The sequence below is a fragment of the Canis lupus genome, chromosome 24 (genome assembly GCF_011100685.1).
Source record: "Canis lupus familiaris isolate Mischka breed German Shepherd chromosome 24, alternate assembly UU_Cfam_GSD_1.0, whole genome shotgun sequence".
NCBI lineage: Eukaryota > Metazoa > Chordata > Mammalia > Carnivora > Canidae > Canis > Canis lupus.
In genome coordinates this window covers 27185772-27200689 of record NC_049245.1, presented here as the reverse complement: position 1 = coordinate 27200689, position 14918 = coordinate 27185772, and the positions used below count along the sequence as shown (strand labels likewise).

The window sequence follows — 14918 nt, the reverse complement described above, 5'->3', positions numbered from 1 at the left end:
CCCCCTTAGGCACAGTTCCCACCCTGGCATCATCTCTGAGCACCCCTGCACCCCATTAGCTGCTTCCTGCACACTTGTCTTCACGAACCTGAACAGTTTACACATTTAGTCACTAAGCACCCGCCTCTGGATACACAAGACCTCATGTAAACACAAGTGTCCTCGAATGTGTGCGTGTGTCCTCGTGGAGACATTCTTACGTTCAGAAGCACAAGCATATGTATTTACTCGTGTATTGTACTGTGACTTACACACAGTAGGTAACATGGATGGTGTGTACAGCTCTGCATTTTCACACGTGTAGTTCCCCGAGTATACCCACTCTTTCCCCCCAGGCACAGCATCCACTTCCACACACTCACGCACATGTGCACACACACATGCACACACACACACACACAGGCCCCTCTGCACGTGGAGGGCAGATTGCCCAGGCTCTTAGAGGGCGGTGAGTGGGGCCTGTTTCCTTCTCATCGGCAGGAAGCTCTGCACGCTCAGAGGCTCTGCCAGTAGCCACACATCATGCTGGCCTGACCCCAATGTGGGGACCAGGCTGGGCCCCTCTCCTCACCCTCTTGCTCTTTCTCTCCACAGCCCGGACCCCGTGGAGGCGGGGGAGGAGGTCAAGGTGAGAGTGGACCTGCTGCCACGCCACGTGGGCCGCCATAAGCTGGTGGTGAACTTTGAGAGCGACAAGCTAAAGGCTGTGAAAGGCTTCAGGAATGTCCTCATTGGTCCCGCCTAAGGGGTGCGTGCCCAGCCCCACCTCAGCCAGCAGAGAGCCCCTGACTTAACCCCCATTTTTGTTCCAAGCTAGTGCGCAGATGTGCCCCTTCTCGGCCTCCCCCGACCTCAGAGCCTGTGAGGGCTCTTTGGAATGGAATGTACTTCTGGCTTATCTGGTGCCCCTGAGCCTGGATCCCCATCTCCCTTTAACTGTGAAGAATATTCTGTGCCTCCCCAGTGGGAGCACTGCCCTTGGCTGACTGGGTCTGCGATGGGGGAAGAGGGACCCATGCCTCCCCTTACAACCCAGAGGCCGTTGGAAAGCCACTGACCACCCACCATATCGTTTGATTTACTCCAGAGCCCCTTGGAGCCAGCAAAAGAGAGACAGTGTGCCCACTGACCAGATCTCAGGCAATACGCAGGCCCCAGGAACCCTTGGGAGAACCAGAGCAGGTGCATGTGGGGTCCCAGGAAGGGCCAGACCCAAGTTCCCCTCACATCTCAGCAGCCCTGGCCCAGCAATCCTCCCCCCCGTCAACCACCACTGTGAGGCACCTACTATGTGCCGGGCACTTCCTGTGCTTGCTAGGGCTCACACAGCCACTGATGCACCGAAGTCACCAGGGGAGATCGTACAACAGGAGCTGCTTTCCCCATGAAGACCCTGGGGCTTGGAGGCGGGAGAGGCAGCCCCTCTGCAGCAGCAGGGTATCTGCAAGGCTGGGTAGTAGGAAAGTAATTCACAGACATAAATAACTCTGACTCCGAGTCCAGCTCCCTGTTCACGGCACTAGCCCCGACCTGAGAATATTACAGAGGCCATTTGGGACCTGATCAGAAAGGATGGGATGAGGTGGGGGAGGAGACCGGAGGGGTCAGGGCCCTGGGTTTGAGCCCCAGGTCCAGCCAGCCACTGCCTTGCCCTCTCTGGCCCTTACGTCCCTCACTGGGCAATGGAGTGGTTGACTCAGCTCATGTGCGAGGCCCTCAGCTCTGCTCTTCCAGTGCCTTAGAGGACCCAGCCTCGCAAGTGACAGCAAGGCCAGATGCCTCTGAGTGTGAAACCCCACCTATGACCACCTTCCCACCCCCAGCCCTGTCTGGGTTCCCCATGTGCACCTAGGCACCTCCCTTCAGACCACAGTTTTAGGGAAGAGAGCTCCAGAGGCCCCTGTCCTACCCATGCACCTGCTCACTGCAATGCCTGGACTTCACCAGAGCCTTAGTTAGCTGCCTGTGTTGGTCACTAACCAACAAGGTTAGCACCGCAGCCACCTCCTCTCTGCAGGGCCAGGGCCCAGAAACACAGCCCTTGTCCTGACTACACTTCAAGAGCCCATGGGCTGTCATCTCTGACTGGGTCCCCCACTCTTTCCATGTGACTGGGCTGGAAGAGGGGTGACGGAGGGAGCATGCTCTATCCGGAGTGGGGTCACAGCCTCCAGGGCCCCCAGAATCTCAAAGGGGCACTTGAAGAAAGTCCTGCTGATGCACGTAGAACTTTCTGCTTTGCACAGGGAAGGATCACAAAATAAGCCAACACGATATGTTCTTACAAATGTTGCAGTAATTATCTATGATTTGATAAATACTTTTGGATTCCAAGCAGGCTTTAGAGCCACAAAGAGTGAGCACGGAAATAAAAGAGTTTGCTTTGCACATTCAAATGAGGTCTGGTCTGGTCCTTTTTTCTGCTTTTGAGGAGGGTAGGCAGATGAACTCACTCACCTTGGGACCAGCCACGTCCTTCCTGAGAACCTTTCCCCAGCCTCAGCCCCTCCCCGAGGTTGAAACTTGACTGGCATTCAAGCTTCTACCCAGTCCAGCTCCATCTCTAGCCTCTTCCTCCAATCAATCACGTTTACACCACAGTGAAATTCCTGAATCTCTCAAATACCCTGTGCACCTGTCAGCCTCTTAGCTTTTGCATGGGTATTTCCTGGGGCCTGGAGTGCTCTTCCTCTTCCTTATCCGTCTGGCAAACTCTTACTCATCCTATAATGCTTAACGCCAAAGTCACTTCTTCTGTGAAGCCTTCCTAGATTTCTTCTCAGCCCACCTCCCCCACCCCTGCAACCTTAAGCCCTGGAACATGGACCACCAGCTCAAATATTTATCACAGTGAATGTTAGTTCTATGTTGGTGTATCTGTCCCCTTTCCCATCCTATCTGAAGTCCTCAAGAACATTCTATCTGAAGCCTGTCTCTTAAATAGACTCCAACAAATGCTGAATCGATAAACCAACGTGTTTCAGCTCAGCTCCCATAAGACCAGAGCTGTCCAAGAGAAATAGCATGTGAGCTGCAAAAGCAAGCCACCTATGTAATTAAAATTTTTCTGGTGGCCACGTTAGAAAGAGTAAAAAGAAATAGGTAAAATATGTCTTAATAAGGCATTTTATTTAACCGAGTATGTGCAAAATATGTCAACATGTAATCAATATAAAAAGAGATCTTTTACATTCTTAGTTTCACATTAAGTGTGCGAAATACAGCATATATTTTATACTGACAGCCCATCTCAATTCAGACTAGCTGCATTTCAAGTTCTCAATAGCCACAGGTGGCTTCTAGACTGGTTGTAAAAGTATGGGAACTTGGTCACTCATCTCAGTCCCCACTGACCAGCCACTAATAAGTGTTTGTTGAGTGAAAAAATGATAGAGGACAGTCTCTGCCCTCAGGGAACTCTTGTTGAAACACATGACATGCATCTGAAAAATAAATCAAAATGAAAACATGACATCACATTTTCTGGGTACTGAATCCTTCTGGCACTTGAAAACTACAGCTTGTTCTGGCCTACATGGCCTGTACGCTTTATCAATTAGTGACCAGCTGGAAAACAGCAACCACTGGGCTATTTCAGGATAAGAGGATAAGAGAAATGGGTTCCAAAGGCATCCCAAGTGCACGAAGAGAAGAAGAGAGATGGAATGTTACAAGGCGGCTGTCGTCCAGAGTAGTCCGGAGCCCCCAGCCGAGCCCGCACTCACCGCCTTCCCCCTGGAACCAACAGAGCTGCTGCAATCTGTGAAGTCTGCTGAAGTCAACCTGGCCATGGCAGGAGCTAGAGGTGCGCTGGCGTCTCTTATCCTCCTGCCTTCACCCCACTGGCAGAGCCTAACTGGAAACTAGCTGGCAAGGGGCTCTAGAAAATACCGTTACCGGGCTTCCAGCCCCCTGAAAAACAGATGGCTAAACGAGGGCGCGGGGTGGGGATGGAGTTGAGTAGCTGATGCTTATTGCTGCTCCCTCTGTAAAAACAACTTTACCGTCATCTCTACCTAAGGGACTCTTAAACAGCCTTCAAAACCCTGCTCCAAGGAGTGTCTCCTCTGTGAAGCCTTCCCGGACGGCAGCCAGTGGCTTCCACCTCTGGTTCTCCTGGGAGTATCACAGGTAGCTTTTGCTCTACTCAGCAACCTGGATTAGGAACACCTGTTGGTTGCCTGGCCCCTCCTCTGGAGCACCTCAAGAGCAGAGTCAGGGCACCTCCTGCAATGGGGAGGCCACCAAGTGGACTCAGGATACTGCCTCTGCCTCCGGGCCTGGCTGCCTCCCTCCGAAAAAGCAAGGGCAAGGCTGCCTCAGCAAAGTCTGCCAACGCTGAGCAGATTCAAAGGGCTCTCCTGGCCAACCTCCTTGCCTGTCCCACCCCTGGGAGCCCACTAGCCAGGAACCCAGGAAGGAGAAAGGCCCTGCTGCTCATATAGGCCCATTTTATGGACAAAGAAAATGAGCCTGAGGTCCTCCTCCCTGAACCAGGGAAGGGCTGAGTCTGGGTCCCTAGAGTACAGTGTTGTGCACTGCTCCGTGGCAGCTCACAGCCCTGGGGGCAGAGGCCTGGGCGCTGGAGTCAAACAGACCCAGGATCAAAGCTTGGCTCTGCCATAGTTTCACATTGTGGCTTCAGGCAGGTTCTCAGCCTCTCCGTACCTCCACTTTCTTATCTGTTGAATGGGGATGGTAAGGCGTCTACTTCCACGACCGGTACGCAGGTTCAGTGAGATGACGCACATAACCCAGCTGGCACCATAATCATAAGAGCCAACTTTACTCTGGGGTCGGGAACTTTCACGTGTGTCGAGCTCTTTCCTCCTCGGACAATCCTACCAGGTTGTTGGCCCCATTTTATGGATTTTATAGTCACAGAGCTGGGATTTGAACCTAGGCAGCCCCAGCACACAGCCTGGCCCAGAGGAGGCCTGCTTGGCCCTCGGACCCTCCCTTCCCACGGTGTTCCAGGGCGCATGGGGCAAAGTCTCCCCTCCACACAAGCCCTAACAGCCCTCAGCGGGGATCTAATTGGGCCCATCCTCCCACCCCTAAAAGTCCCTCTCCTCTCCCGCTGCTCTTGCTTACCTAGGATGCCTGCCAGCTCACCCTTCAGCCTCACGCGAAGCCTGGAATAACAGAATGTTGACAAAGTCCAAATGGGAGGGGCCTCGGGAGGGGGGCCAGGCGGCGGCCTCCTAGAAACACATGTATCCCAGAGCCAGGACTGGGTCAGCACATACCCTCTCCCGGCCTCCCCACTTCTCTCCCCCGCAGGCCTGGGCAGATGCACAGACACACACGCCCGCCAGAGTGTGAAACCTGGGGTTCTCGTTCAATAAGAAAAGCCCAAAGAGACCCATTAAAAGCAGAAGTTGTGACAACTATGATGATATGCAGGGCCTTGAGTACAAGGGCTCTGTGATGACACACGAAGATACAATGAAATCCCCGGACCTGAAATTGAGCAAAAGAAGCAAACACAAAAGGCTGTGAACTACACAAGTGCACTCATACGAAGTTCACAAATGACCAGAACTCATCTGTGTTCTCCTTGGCAGGGGAGACGGGGCTGGGGGGCTCAGGAGCTTGGGGGGTTGGGGATGGGTTTCAATTTTCTTCATCTGGGCGCTCAGTACCAGGTACGTTCCACTACACACACACAATGGTGTTCTTTTTGCATGTAGGGCTTCAATAAAAGTTCAAAATATATAATACTCCAAGGTTCTAAAATTAAGTCCAAAGGTGGATGGAGAAAAAAGACTTGGCTTCCAGAGTTCTCTCTTTTTCTTCTTCCAGGAGATAAGATACCGAGAGGGCATATCTCCCAGGGCCACTGTGAGGCTTAAGCAAGATGTTTCCTGTGTAAATACAGGACCCTAAGGGCAAGGATTTTGTGTTATCTCCCCTGCTGTGAACAATCATACATCAGCCACCAATGCATGTAATGAATGGGCGGACACAAACTGTAATTTTATGATCTCAGCTAATCCTCAGAATGGACCATAGAGATTACCACCCTATTTCCCAGATGGGAAGACTCAGGGAAGACTCATTTCTTCAGAAATGTGAAACAGCTTACCCAGGGATCTAGCAGGTTGATGGCAGAGAATGGGAGTTAGGATCCAGTTGATTCTCCCATACATCCTGCAGAAGACCCTGAAAAGTGGAAGGGAGGACTGTGTCCCCGGGCCCTGGATGCTGGGAATGGCAAGCCTCCAGACTCCCGTCAGCACCCCCAAGGTCTGAGAAAGTCAGAGCCAGGAGCCCGGGCTCATAAACGCAGAGCTGCAGAGGACTCAGCAATTCTACTCCTAGTTATACACCCAAGAGAACTGAACGTGTGTCCACACAAAAAGCTGTACACGAACGTTCATAGCAGCATCATCCACAATAGCCAAAAGGTGGAAACAACCCAAGTGTCCATCAGCTCATCACTGGATGAATAAAATGTGGCACACCCGTACAAGGGACTATTACTCAGCCGTAGAAAGGAACCAGGTACTGATACATGGTACTCCGTGGATGAAACTGGAGAACAGTATGCTTAGTGCAAGAAGCCGGTCACAAAAGACCACGTATCGTATGCAAAATGTGCAGAAAAGGCAAACATATGGAGACGGAAAATAGATGCATGTTGCCAGTCTATTGGGGATGGAAGGATCACAGAGGCTGGGGGAGAGGAAGGGGACTGACACCTAAAGGGTACAGGGTTTCTTTTTGAAGTGGTTAAATGTTGTCAAATCAATTGTGGCAGCGGATGCACAGCTCTGTACTCGAATCCATTGAACTGTATACTTTTAAAAAAGCGAATTGCAAGATATGTGAACTATATTTTAATAAAGCTATTTTTAGGGGATCCCTGGGTGGCTCAGCGGTTTAGCGCTTGCCTTTGGCCCAGGGTGCAATCCTGGAGTCCCGGGATCAAATCCCGCATTGGGCTCCTTGGCATGGAGCCTGTTCTCCCTCTGCCTGTGTCTCTGCCTCTCTCTCCTTCTCTATCATGAATGAATAAATAAAATCTTAAAAAAAAATAAAAATAAAGCTATTTAAAAAAAATAATTAATATGAGCAGGGGGGAAAAAAAAAGGCTGAGACCCAGAATCACAGACTCAATTCTGATTCGGGAGGCCTGCCTGGAGGTGCTGGGTGACATTGGGTAAATCCCTTCCCTCTCTGGGCCTCAGTTGCTTCCACTGTCAACTGGGAAAGGAGACAGTTGACAGGAGTTGTGAAGTGCCAAGATCGTGTCTGCTTGTTGCTTACCCTGTAAGGTGGCAGTGGCAGGGGGTTTCCAGGGGCTGGTAAACCCCTAACCATTCACTAAGATCTTCGCAGATCATCTGGGCTCGCCAGCAGCAGGCCACACTTCATCAGTAGCCTTTAGTGATGGCAGAGGAGGGACGCCTGGGTGGCTCAGTGGTTGAGCGTCTGCCTTTGGCTGGGGTTGTGATCCTGGGGTTCTGGGATCGAGTCCTACATCAGGCTGTCCACAGGGAACCTGCTTCTCCCTCTGCCTATGTCTCTGCCTCTCTCTGTATGTCTCTCATGAATAAATAGATAAAATAAATAAATAAAGATGGCAGAGGAGATGCTTCTCCAGGCATTGCCCCCAGACACTGTTCTGTGTCAAGAAGGACACCAGAGGCTTGGAAAGGAAATCCCAGTTTCTCTCCATATTGTTCATGAGTCCTAACTCCATGCCAGCTTCTTCCAGAGTCATCTTGGAGAAGACAGACAGACAGAAGGACCAAGGAGAAATACCACCTGGGTCAGTTGAGACAGATCTGCCTTCACTTGGTAAGTTAACCTCTCTTACAGATGGGAAAACCGCCACACAGGTGGGTCAAGGCCATGCCCACAGTCCCAGAGCCAACAATGGAAGCTCAGCCTGTCCTCTTTCTGCTCTTTCTGAACAAGCCAAAGTGCCTACTCTATGTTCAGCCTGTGACGCTCACTGGAAGGGACAAGAGATACCTTGGGACGAAGGGTGGGCAGCCCATCCCAGAGTCCTGGGCATGTGTCACATCTCCCCCTTTCTCATGCTTTGTGACTTTGAGGAAGCCACTCACCCTCTCCAGACCTTTGTAGGACTGGGGCTCCCAATCATTGCCCTGTTACCTAACCCAGAGATGTGGTTATTGAAGGGAACGGGCCTTGTAAACTGTAAATGGCTGTGGACACAGAAGCCAACAGGAAACTATGGCTCCAAGTCTGAGAAAGGTGAGATCGAGGTAGGTGGCCGAGGCTCATGTATTCAATCAGTGGCTGTTACAGGTGACCATGGGGTGGGGGGCTGCCGCCTGCAGGAAAGTGATGAAGAAGATAGACCAAGGTACAGCTGTGGCTTTTTTTTTTTTTTTTTTAGCTGTGGGTTTTAGATACCTGGCTGAATGTGAGATCCGTCGAGGAGAGCCAGTCACTCAACATCTTCTTTGCCCCTGATGTGTGCCAAGGTGCCACATTCAGCCTGGGGATACAGCAAGCACCACGGTAGACATGTCCTGCAGAGCACTGAAGCAGATTACCAGTGTGAGGGGACATGTGCCAGAGGAGAGAACCATGGCTCATGATAATGGGGACCATCATGACAATCCTACAAACAAGGGTGACAAGCACCCTTCCAAGTGTATTACGTGCATTAACTTGCTGGTTCTTCAGGACATCCCATCACTGGGAGCCAGCATGGCCTACTTCACTCCACAAGGGAGGAAACTGAAGCCCAGAGAGGTTGTGTGACGTGTCCAAGGTCACATAGCTAGGAGATGGTGGAGTCAAGAGGCAGGCTGGGTCCCAGTGACTGCTCCTAACCTCCTGTTGGGTCATCATCTGTCTCATGACATGGCCTTATACAACGAGGTCAGAAAAGGCCTCCTGAGAAGCTTACATGGAAGCTGAGACCCTAAAGAAAAGGAGTCAGGCCAGCAGATGGTAGGAGATGGGCAGGGGTCAGAGGTCCTTTCCTAGGAAGCTGCTGACACCCGAGCTCTGGGCCCCTTACACGAGGGCCTGTTCACAGAAAGCTCTTGTGCAGCTGTTGAGCACTCCAGGCAGGGAGGGGAGCCAGGTTGCTATCAGGAAGCACTTCAATGTAAGCATTTCTGGGAAAAGGCCTCAAAAAAATCTCACAAGAAAGGAATCTGAAGCTTGAAAGTCTCCAGAAATTTGTTATGATTTCTTTTCACTTTCTTAATAAATATTCACTTTTGTACTTAATTTTATATTCAAAATCCTATTTTCGATTCTTTCTCTTCAAGAGAGTTCCCTAACATCAAAATTGAAACCGCAATGTGATAACACAGCCTACTCACCAGAATGGCTAAAATGAAAAAGAGAGTATATATATTTATAATCTCTCTTTCTGTCTATATTACACACAAATGCACACAAAGTGTGCATGAAGATATGGAGCAAGAACTTTCATATGTGACTGGGAGAGGAGTGTAAATCAGTATGACCATGTTGGAAAACTCTTTGCGGCCGGCATCTTCTAAAGCTGAATGTTCGGGATCCCTGGGTGGCGCAGCGGTTTAGCGCCTGCCTTTGGCCCAGGGCGCGATCCTGGAGACCCGGGATCGAATCCCACGTCAGGCTCCCGGTGCATGGAGCCTGCTTCTCCCTCTGCCTGTGTCTCTGCCTCTCTCTCTCTCTCTCTGTGACTATCATAAATAAATAAAAAAAAATTAAAAAAAAAAATAAAGCTGAATGTTCATTTATCTCGATGAGGTGGCAATTCTTCTCACGGATGTTTACCCAACAGAAATAAGTCTACACACACACACACACACACACACACACACACACACACACACACACACAAAGTAATGAGTCCATATGTCCTCCAAAATGTGCAAGAATGGCCTTTTTTCATAATATCCCAAAGCTGAAAACAACCTCAAGGCCCAGTCCTAGTGGATAGACATACACACGGTGGTGTAGTGGCTCTAAGCACTCGCATAGGAATGAGAAAAGACAACGTCTGGCCACAGGCAACAGCTTGCTTGAATCTCACAGACGTGTTAATAAGCAAAAGATGCCAGACACAAGGTACACACTGAATGATTTCATTCCTGTGAAGTGCAATACCAGGCAAAACTCTTCTATAATGTAAGAAGTGGTTACCATTAGGGGATGGGTGATAACTAGAAGGGGCACCGGGGGCAGGTGTCTGGGTGTGGGTAATGGTCTGATTCTTGAGTGTGGTGCCAGTTTACACATACGTGTTTCATTTGGGAGACTTCATCAAGCCATACACTTATTATGTGTGACTTTTCTATCTGTCTGTTATGTTTAATGACACCCCACCGCCACCACCACACGCAAACACACACACACATGCACACACACAAAATGGCAAAATCTTCAAGGCCTTTAAGACTTGCTCCTGCCCTTGAGACCAGAAAAGGATTTTATCCTCTGGCAACCATTTCCACTGGAGGGTGCTGAGCAGTGGGTGACAATGGTCCCCTTGGTGCTTTAGGAATCTCTCTCCAGCTGCCTGGGAGGGAGTGGGAGCACCAGGGTGGTGACTTAGCAGGGAGATGTGGAGTGGTCCAGGGAAGGGGGGAAGGGAAGAGAAGTCTTCCTTGGTGGAACCTCTAGGGCAAGATAGGTATAGGGGATGTGGAGGTAGGGGGCAGGGGTAGGTGAGGGGGTTGTTTGGGCAAAGAGGAGCCTGGATTAGAACAGGGGTAACCAGTGTGGGGGACTGAGGGGCTGAAGGAGGCCTGGTCTCTCTGATGACTTCACAAAGAATCAGGTGCCCTGGCACCACCAGGCCAAGCTTCACCTGGAAACCAACCCCCCCTTCATTCCTTCCCAGGGCCTGGCCAGCCCTGTTCATGCAATCTCGGAGGGGCCCACAGCCAGCTCCTGGCAGCCACTCAGACTCTCATGGTGCTGAGAGTTTGTCTCTCTTCAGTCATGACTCCAGTTTTTCTTTTTCCTTTTTTCCTGTTTTATTGATCTAAGCCTTCATGAGGGCCTCCTTGGAGCAGACTTCAAGCTTGACGATATTGTATGTTATGTCATCAAGGCCCCTGCTGGCCCTGATGAAGTGGATGGCACTAACCCATTTTACGGATGAGGATAGTGAGGCTTGATGAGGTGAAGTGACTTGGGGCCAAGATCACCCACTCAATAAGGAGTAGAGCGAGAGCTGACAATGATGCCAATAGCAGCTGCCATCTGTTAGCGTTAGGTGGGGCCAGACCTATGCCACGTACTGTACATCCATTCATTCATCTAGTCCTTACCATGACACAGTGGAGGAAGCTGCAATTATTATTATCAGCTTCTTTTAAAACCTGCTTATGGAAGTCTTATGTACATATGCAGGGAAGTGCACAAACCATAAGAGCCCGATGGGTTTCCACAACCTGAACCACCCAGGGGAACAGCACCTAGGTTACAAAATAGAACAACTGATACAGCACCAAAAACACAAGTGATTAAAGAGAAAACTAATAAATTGTACATCATAAACATTTAATACTTTTGTGTTTTGAAGGACACCAGCAAGAAGGTGAAAAGACAACACATAAGTTGGGGAAAATATCTGAGATCATGTATCTTGTGAGAGTCTAGTATCCAGAATATATACAGAACCCTTGCAACTCAACAATAAAAAGTCAAGTAACTTCATTTAAGAACAGGCAAAGGATTTAAATAGGCATTTCTCAGAAGAAGATCTACAAATTGCCAATAAGCACATGAAGAGAGGCTCGACACCATTAGCCACTGGGAATCGAAAATTGAAATCACAGAGATGCCACTTCACACCCACCAGATGGCTATGATCAGCAAGACAGATGTGAGAGAGAATGTAGAGAAACTGGAGCCCTCATAGGCTTCTGCTAGAAAGGAGATGGTGCAGCTACTTTGGAAAACAGTTTGACAGTTCCTCAAAAGGTTAAACACAGTTATTGTTTGACTCAACCCATTCTACTCCTAGTGGAATCAGAAAATAAAAACATACCTGCACACAAAAGCTGAACACAGGTACTCATGGCAGCGCTATTCACACTAGCTAAAAAGTAAAAATAACCTAAATGTCCATCAACTCACGAGTGGATAATAAAATGTGGGGCATTCATACAGTGGAATGTTATTCTGCAACAAAAGGGAATATGGAGCTACTGCATGCTGTAACATGGATGGACGTGGTGGACTTTAGGCCTACGTGAACAAAGCCAGTCATAAGAGATTATACGTTGGATGATTCCATTTATATGAAATGTCCAGAATAGATAAAATAGACACAAAGTAGATCAGCGGTTGTCTAGGGCCAGAGGGTGGGTCAGGAAGGGGGTGGGGTCAAGAGGATAGAATGTGACTGCTAATGAGTACTTTCTTTTTGAGGATGATGAAACAGTTCTAAAATTAGGTTATGGTGGTGGTTGCACAACTCTTAGATATGCTTTGAAACACTGAATTGTACACTTTAAGTGGATGAACTTTATGGTATATGAAGTACGTCTCGATAAAACTGTTTAAACATAAAAAGACACTTCATGCCTTTATTCATGCTGCTTCCGTGCCTGGATTGCTCTTACCTTCTCCATTTCCTCTGAACATCCGAAAATAACTGGTTTCCAAGGCCCAACTCAAATGCCATTCCAAAGATTGCCTGGATCCATTCCCATCAGACATAATTTCTCTCTTCTCGGCACTCTCGTGGCAATTCACATCATTCACTCAGGGATGATTTACAAAGGCGCATATCAGGTGTCTGGCACTTATTAAAGTTCACATGATTGTTTAAGTACCCATCTCATCTCTGCTACTACTGTAACCTTTTGGAGAGAGGAGACAGTATCTTGTTCCCTTCTAGGAACTCAGAACTCAGCCATGTGACTGATACACAGGGGCACTCAAGGAAGTTATGTGGAATTCATTCTAAATTTCCCCTTCCTCACATCACCCCTCCCACTGCGAAACATAAGGATATAAAATGATGGAAAGTAAAAGAATGGAATAAAATATAGCTTGCAAGAGAATTGTGGCGTGACTATATTAATATAAAATAAAAGGAGTTTTGTCATTAAAAGTATGACCTGAGATGAGAAGGGCTCTGTATGATAAAAAGTGTTTTAATAAACTATCCTAATTTTAAAACATCTAATGACAGTTCAAAATGTACAGAACAGAAACTGACAGAACTATTAGAAATGGTCAAACCCAAATCGGAATGGAAGATTCAATACATTTCTCTCAGAGTTTGGCAGGATGTGGAGGAAAAAGTCAGTATAGGGATAGCTTTTGCAACAGTGAAAAAAAAAAATCCAAAGTCTTGGTAGCTTAATACAACAGTTTCTTTCTTTCTTTCTTTCTTTCTTTCTTTCTTTCTTTCTTTCTTTCTTTCCTTTCTTCTTTCTTTCTTTCTTTCTTCTTTCTTCTTCTTCTTTCTTATTTCTTTCTTTCTTTCTTTCTTTCATTTTTTCTTTCTTTCTTTCTTTCTTTCTTTCTTTTTTTAATATTTTATTCATTTATTCATGACAGAGAGAGAGAGAGAGGCAGAGACATGGGCAGAGGGAGAAGCAGGCTCCATGCAGGGAGCCCGATGTGGGACTCGATCCCGAGACTCCAGGATCATGCCCTGCACTGAAGGCAGCGCTAAGCCGCTGAGCCACCAGGGCTGCACCAACAAAGGTTTATTTCTTACTCACACAAAGTGCAGTAGTCAGGCAGTTCTTAGGGCAGTTCTCCTCCATGCAGTGACCTAGGGATCCAGGCATCTCTTACCACTTGCCTTACCATTTCAATGTACTTCTAAAGAAGAAAAAAACGTTGAGGTGGCACTCTGGTTCTTAAATGCTTTGGCCCAGAGTTTAAACTTGTCACTTCCATTCACGCCTCTTTAGCTGGAACTGGTCATATGGCCTCTCTTGTCTCCAAGAGTATGGAAAATTGTAGTCCACCTATATCCACCCCCAAAAGAGAAGAATCAGGTAGGAATGAGCATTAATAGTCTTTACTCAAAGGATTTAAACAAATGACATGTACAGACAACTGCATCCAACACTTTATTTTCAAGCACTTAAGACCATTTACAAAATTTGACCTGAGCTATAAAGCCAGTCTCACCAAATTTCAAAGAACCAAAAGCCCATAGAGCATATTATCTAAACTGCTATTCCTTATAACTAAGGTACAGATCAATAGAGATAATGAGAAATTTTCCAAATACTAGAAAATGTAAACATATAATTCTAAATAACTCATGGGCTAAAACAAGAGCTGGTAAAGGAAACTAGGAAATATTTTTAATTAATTGATAATGAGGAAAATTCATATCAAAATTTGTAGGCATGGGGTAAATCAATATGTAGAAGGGAATTTATAGTCTTAAGTGCATATGTCAAAGAAGAAAAGAAGCTGTAAATTGATAAACATCCACCCTAAGATATTGGGAAAAGAATATCAAAACAAATCCAATATAAGTAGGAAGAAGTGATAAAGGCAAAAACATAAATTAATAAAATAAGAAAGCAAAGATGAAAACAGAGCTAATTCAACAAAGACTAAGTTGGTTCTTTGAAAAGACAAACTGACTAACCCCTGAATGAAACTGGTCTAGAGAAAAACATAAATGGCCCCCAAATACCCCAATATTAGGAATGAAAAGAGACGTTTCTACAGATACTGCCAACACTAAAGAAAAAAGAGGATGTTTTGAGCAACTTTGAGTCAATATGTTTGAAAATTTAAATGAAATGGATAACATGCTAGAAAGGCATAATGCACAAATTTTGACTTGAGACAAAATAGGAAACCTATATAATTCTTCAACAATTAAGGATATTGAATCTGTTGTTAAAAACTTTTTTCCACACAGAGAACTCCAGCTCTAATGGCTTCACTGACAAGTTCTACCCAACTTCAAAGAAGAAACTATTTTTATCTTTGACAAT

At 47.4% G+C, this 14918-nt stretch overlaps 1 protein-coding gene across 1 annotated transcript in view; it reads left to right on the top strand.

The window, feature by feature from the left end:
* The window catches only part of TGM2 (transglutaminase 2), a 31301-nt gene extending 28905 nt beyond the window's left edge, over positions 1-2396 (top strand). Inside the window, exon 13 of the mRNA XM_038572292.1 lies at positions 595-2396. Coding sequence (XP_038428220.1) covers positions 595-745 — 151 coding nt within the window. The 3' untranslated portion in view covers positions 746-2396. The remainder of the gene's footprint in view (positions 1-594) is intronic.
* The last annotated feature ends 12522 nt before the right edge of the window (positions 2397-14918 follow it).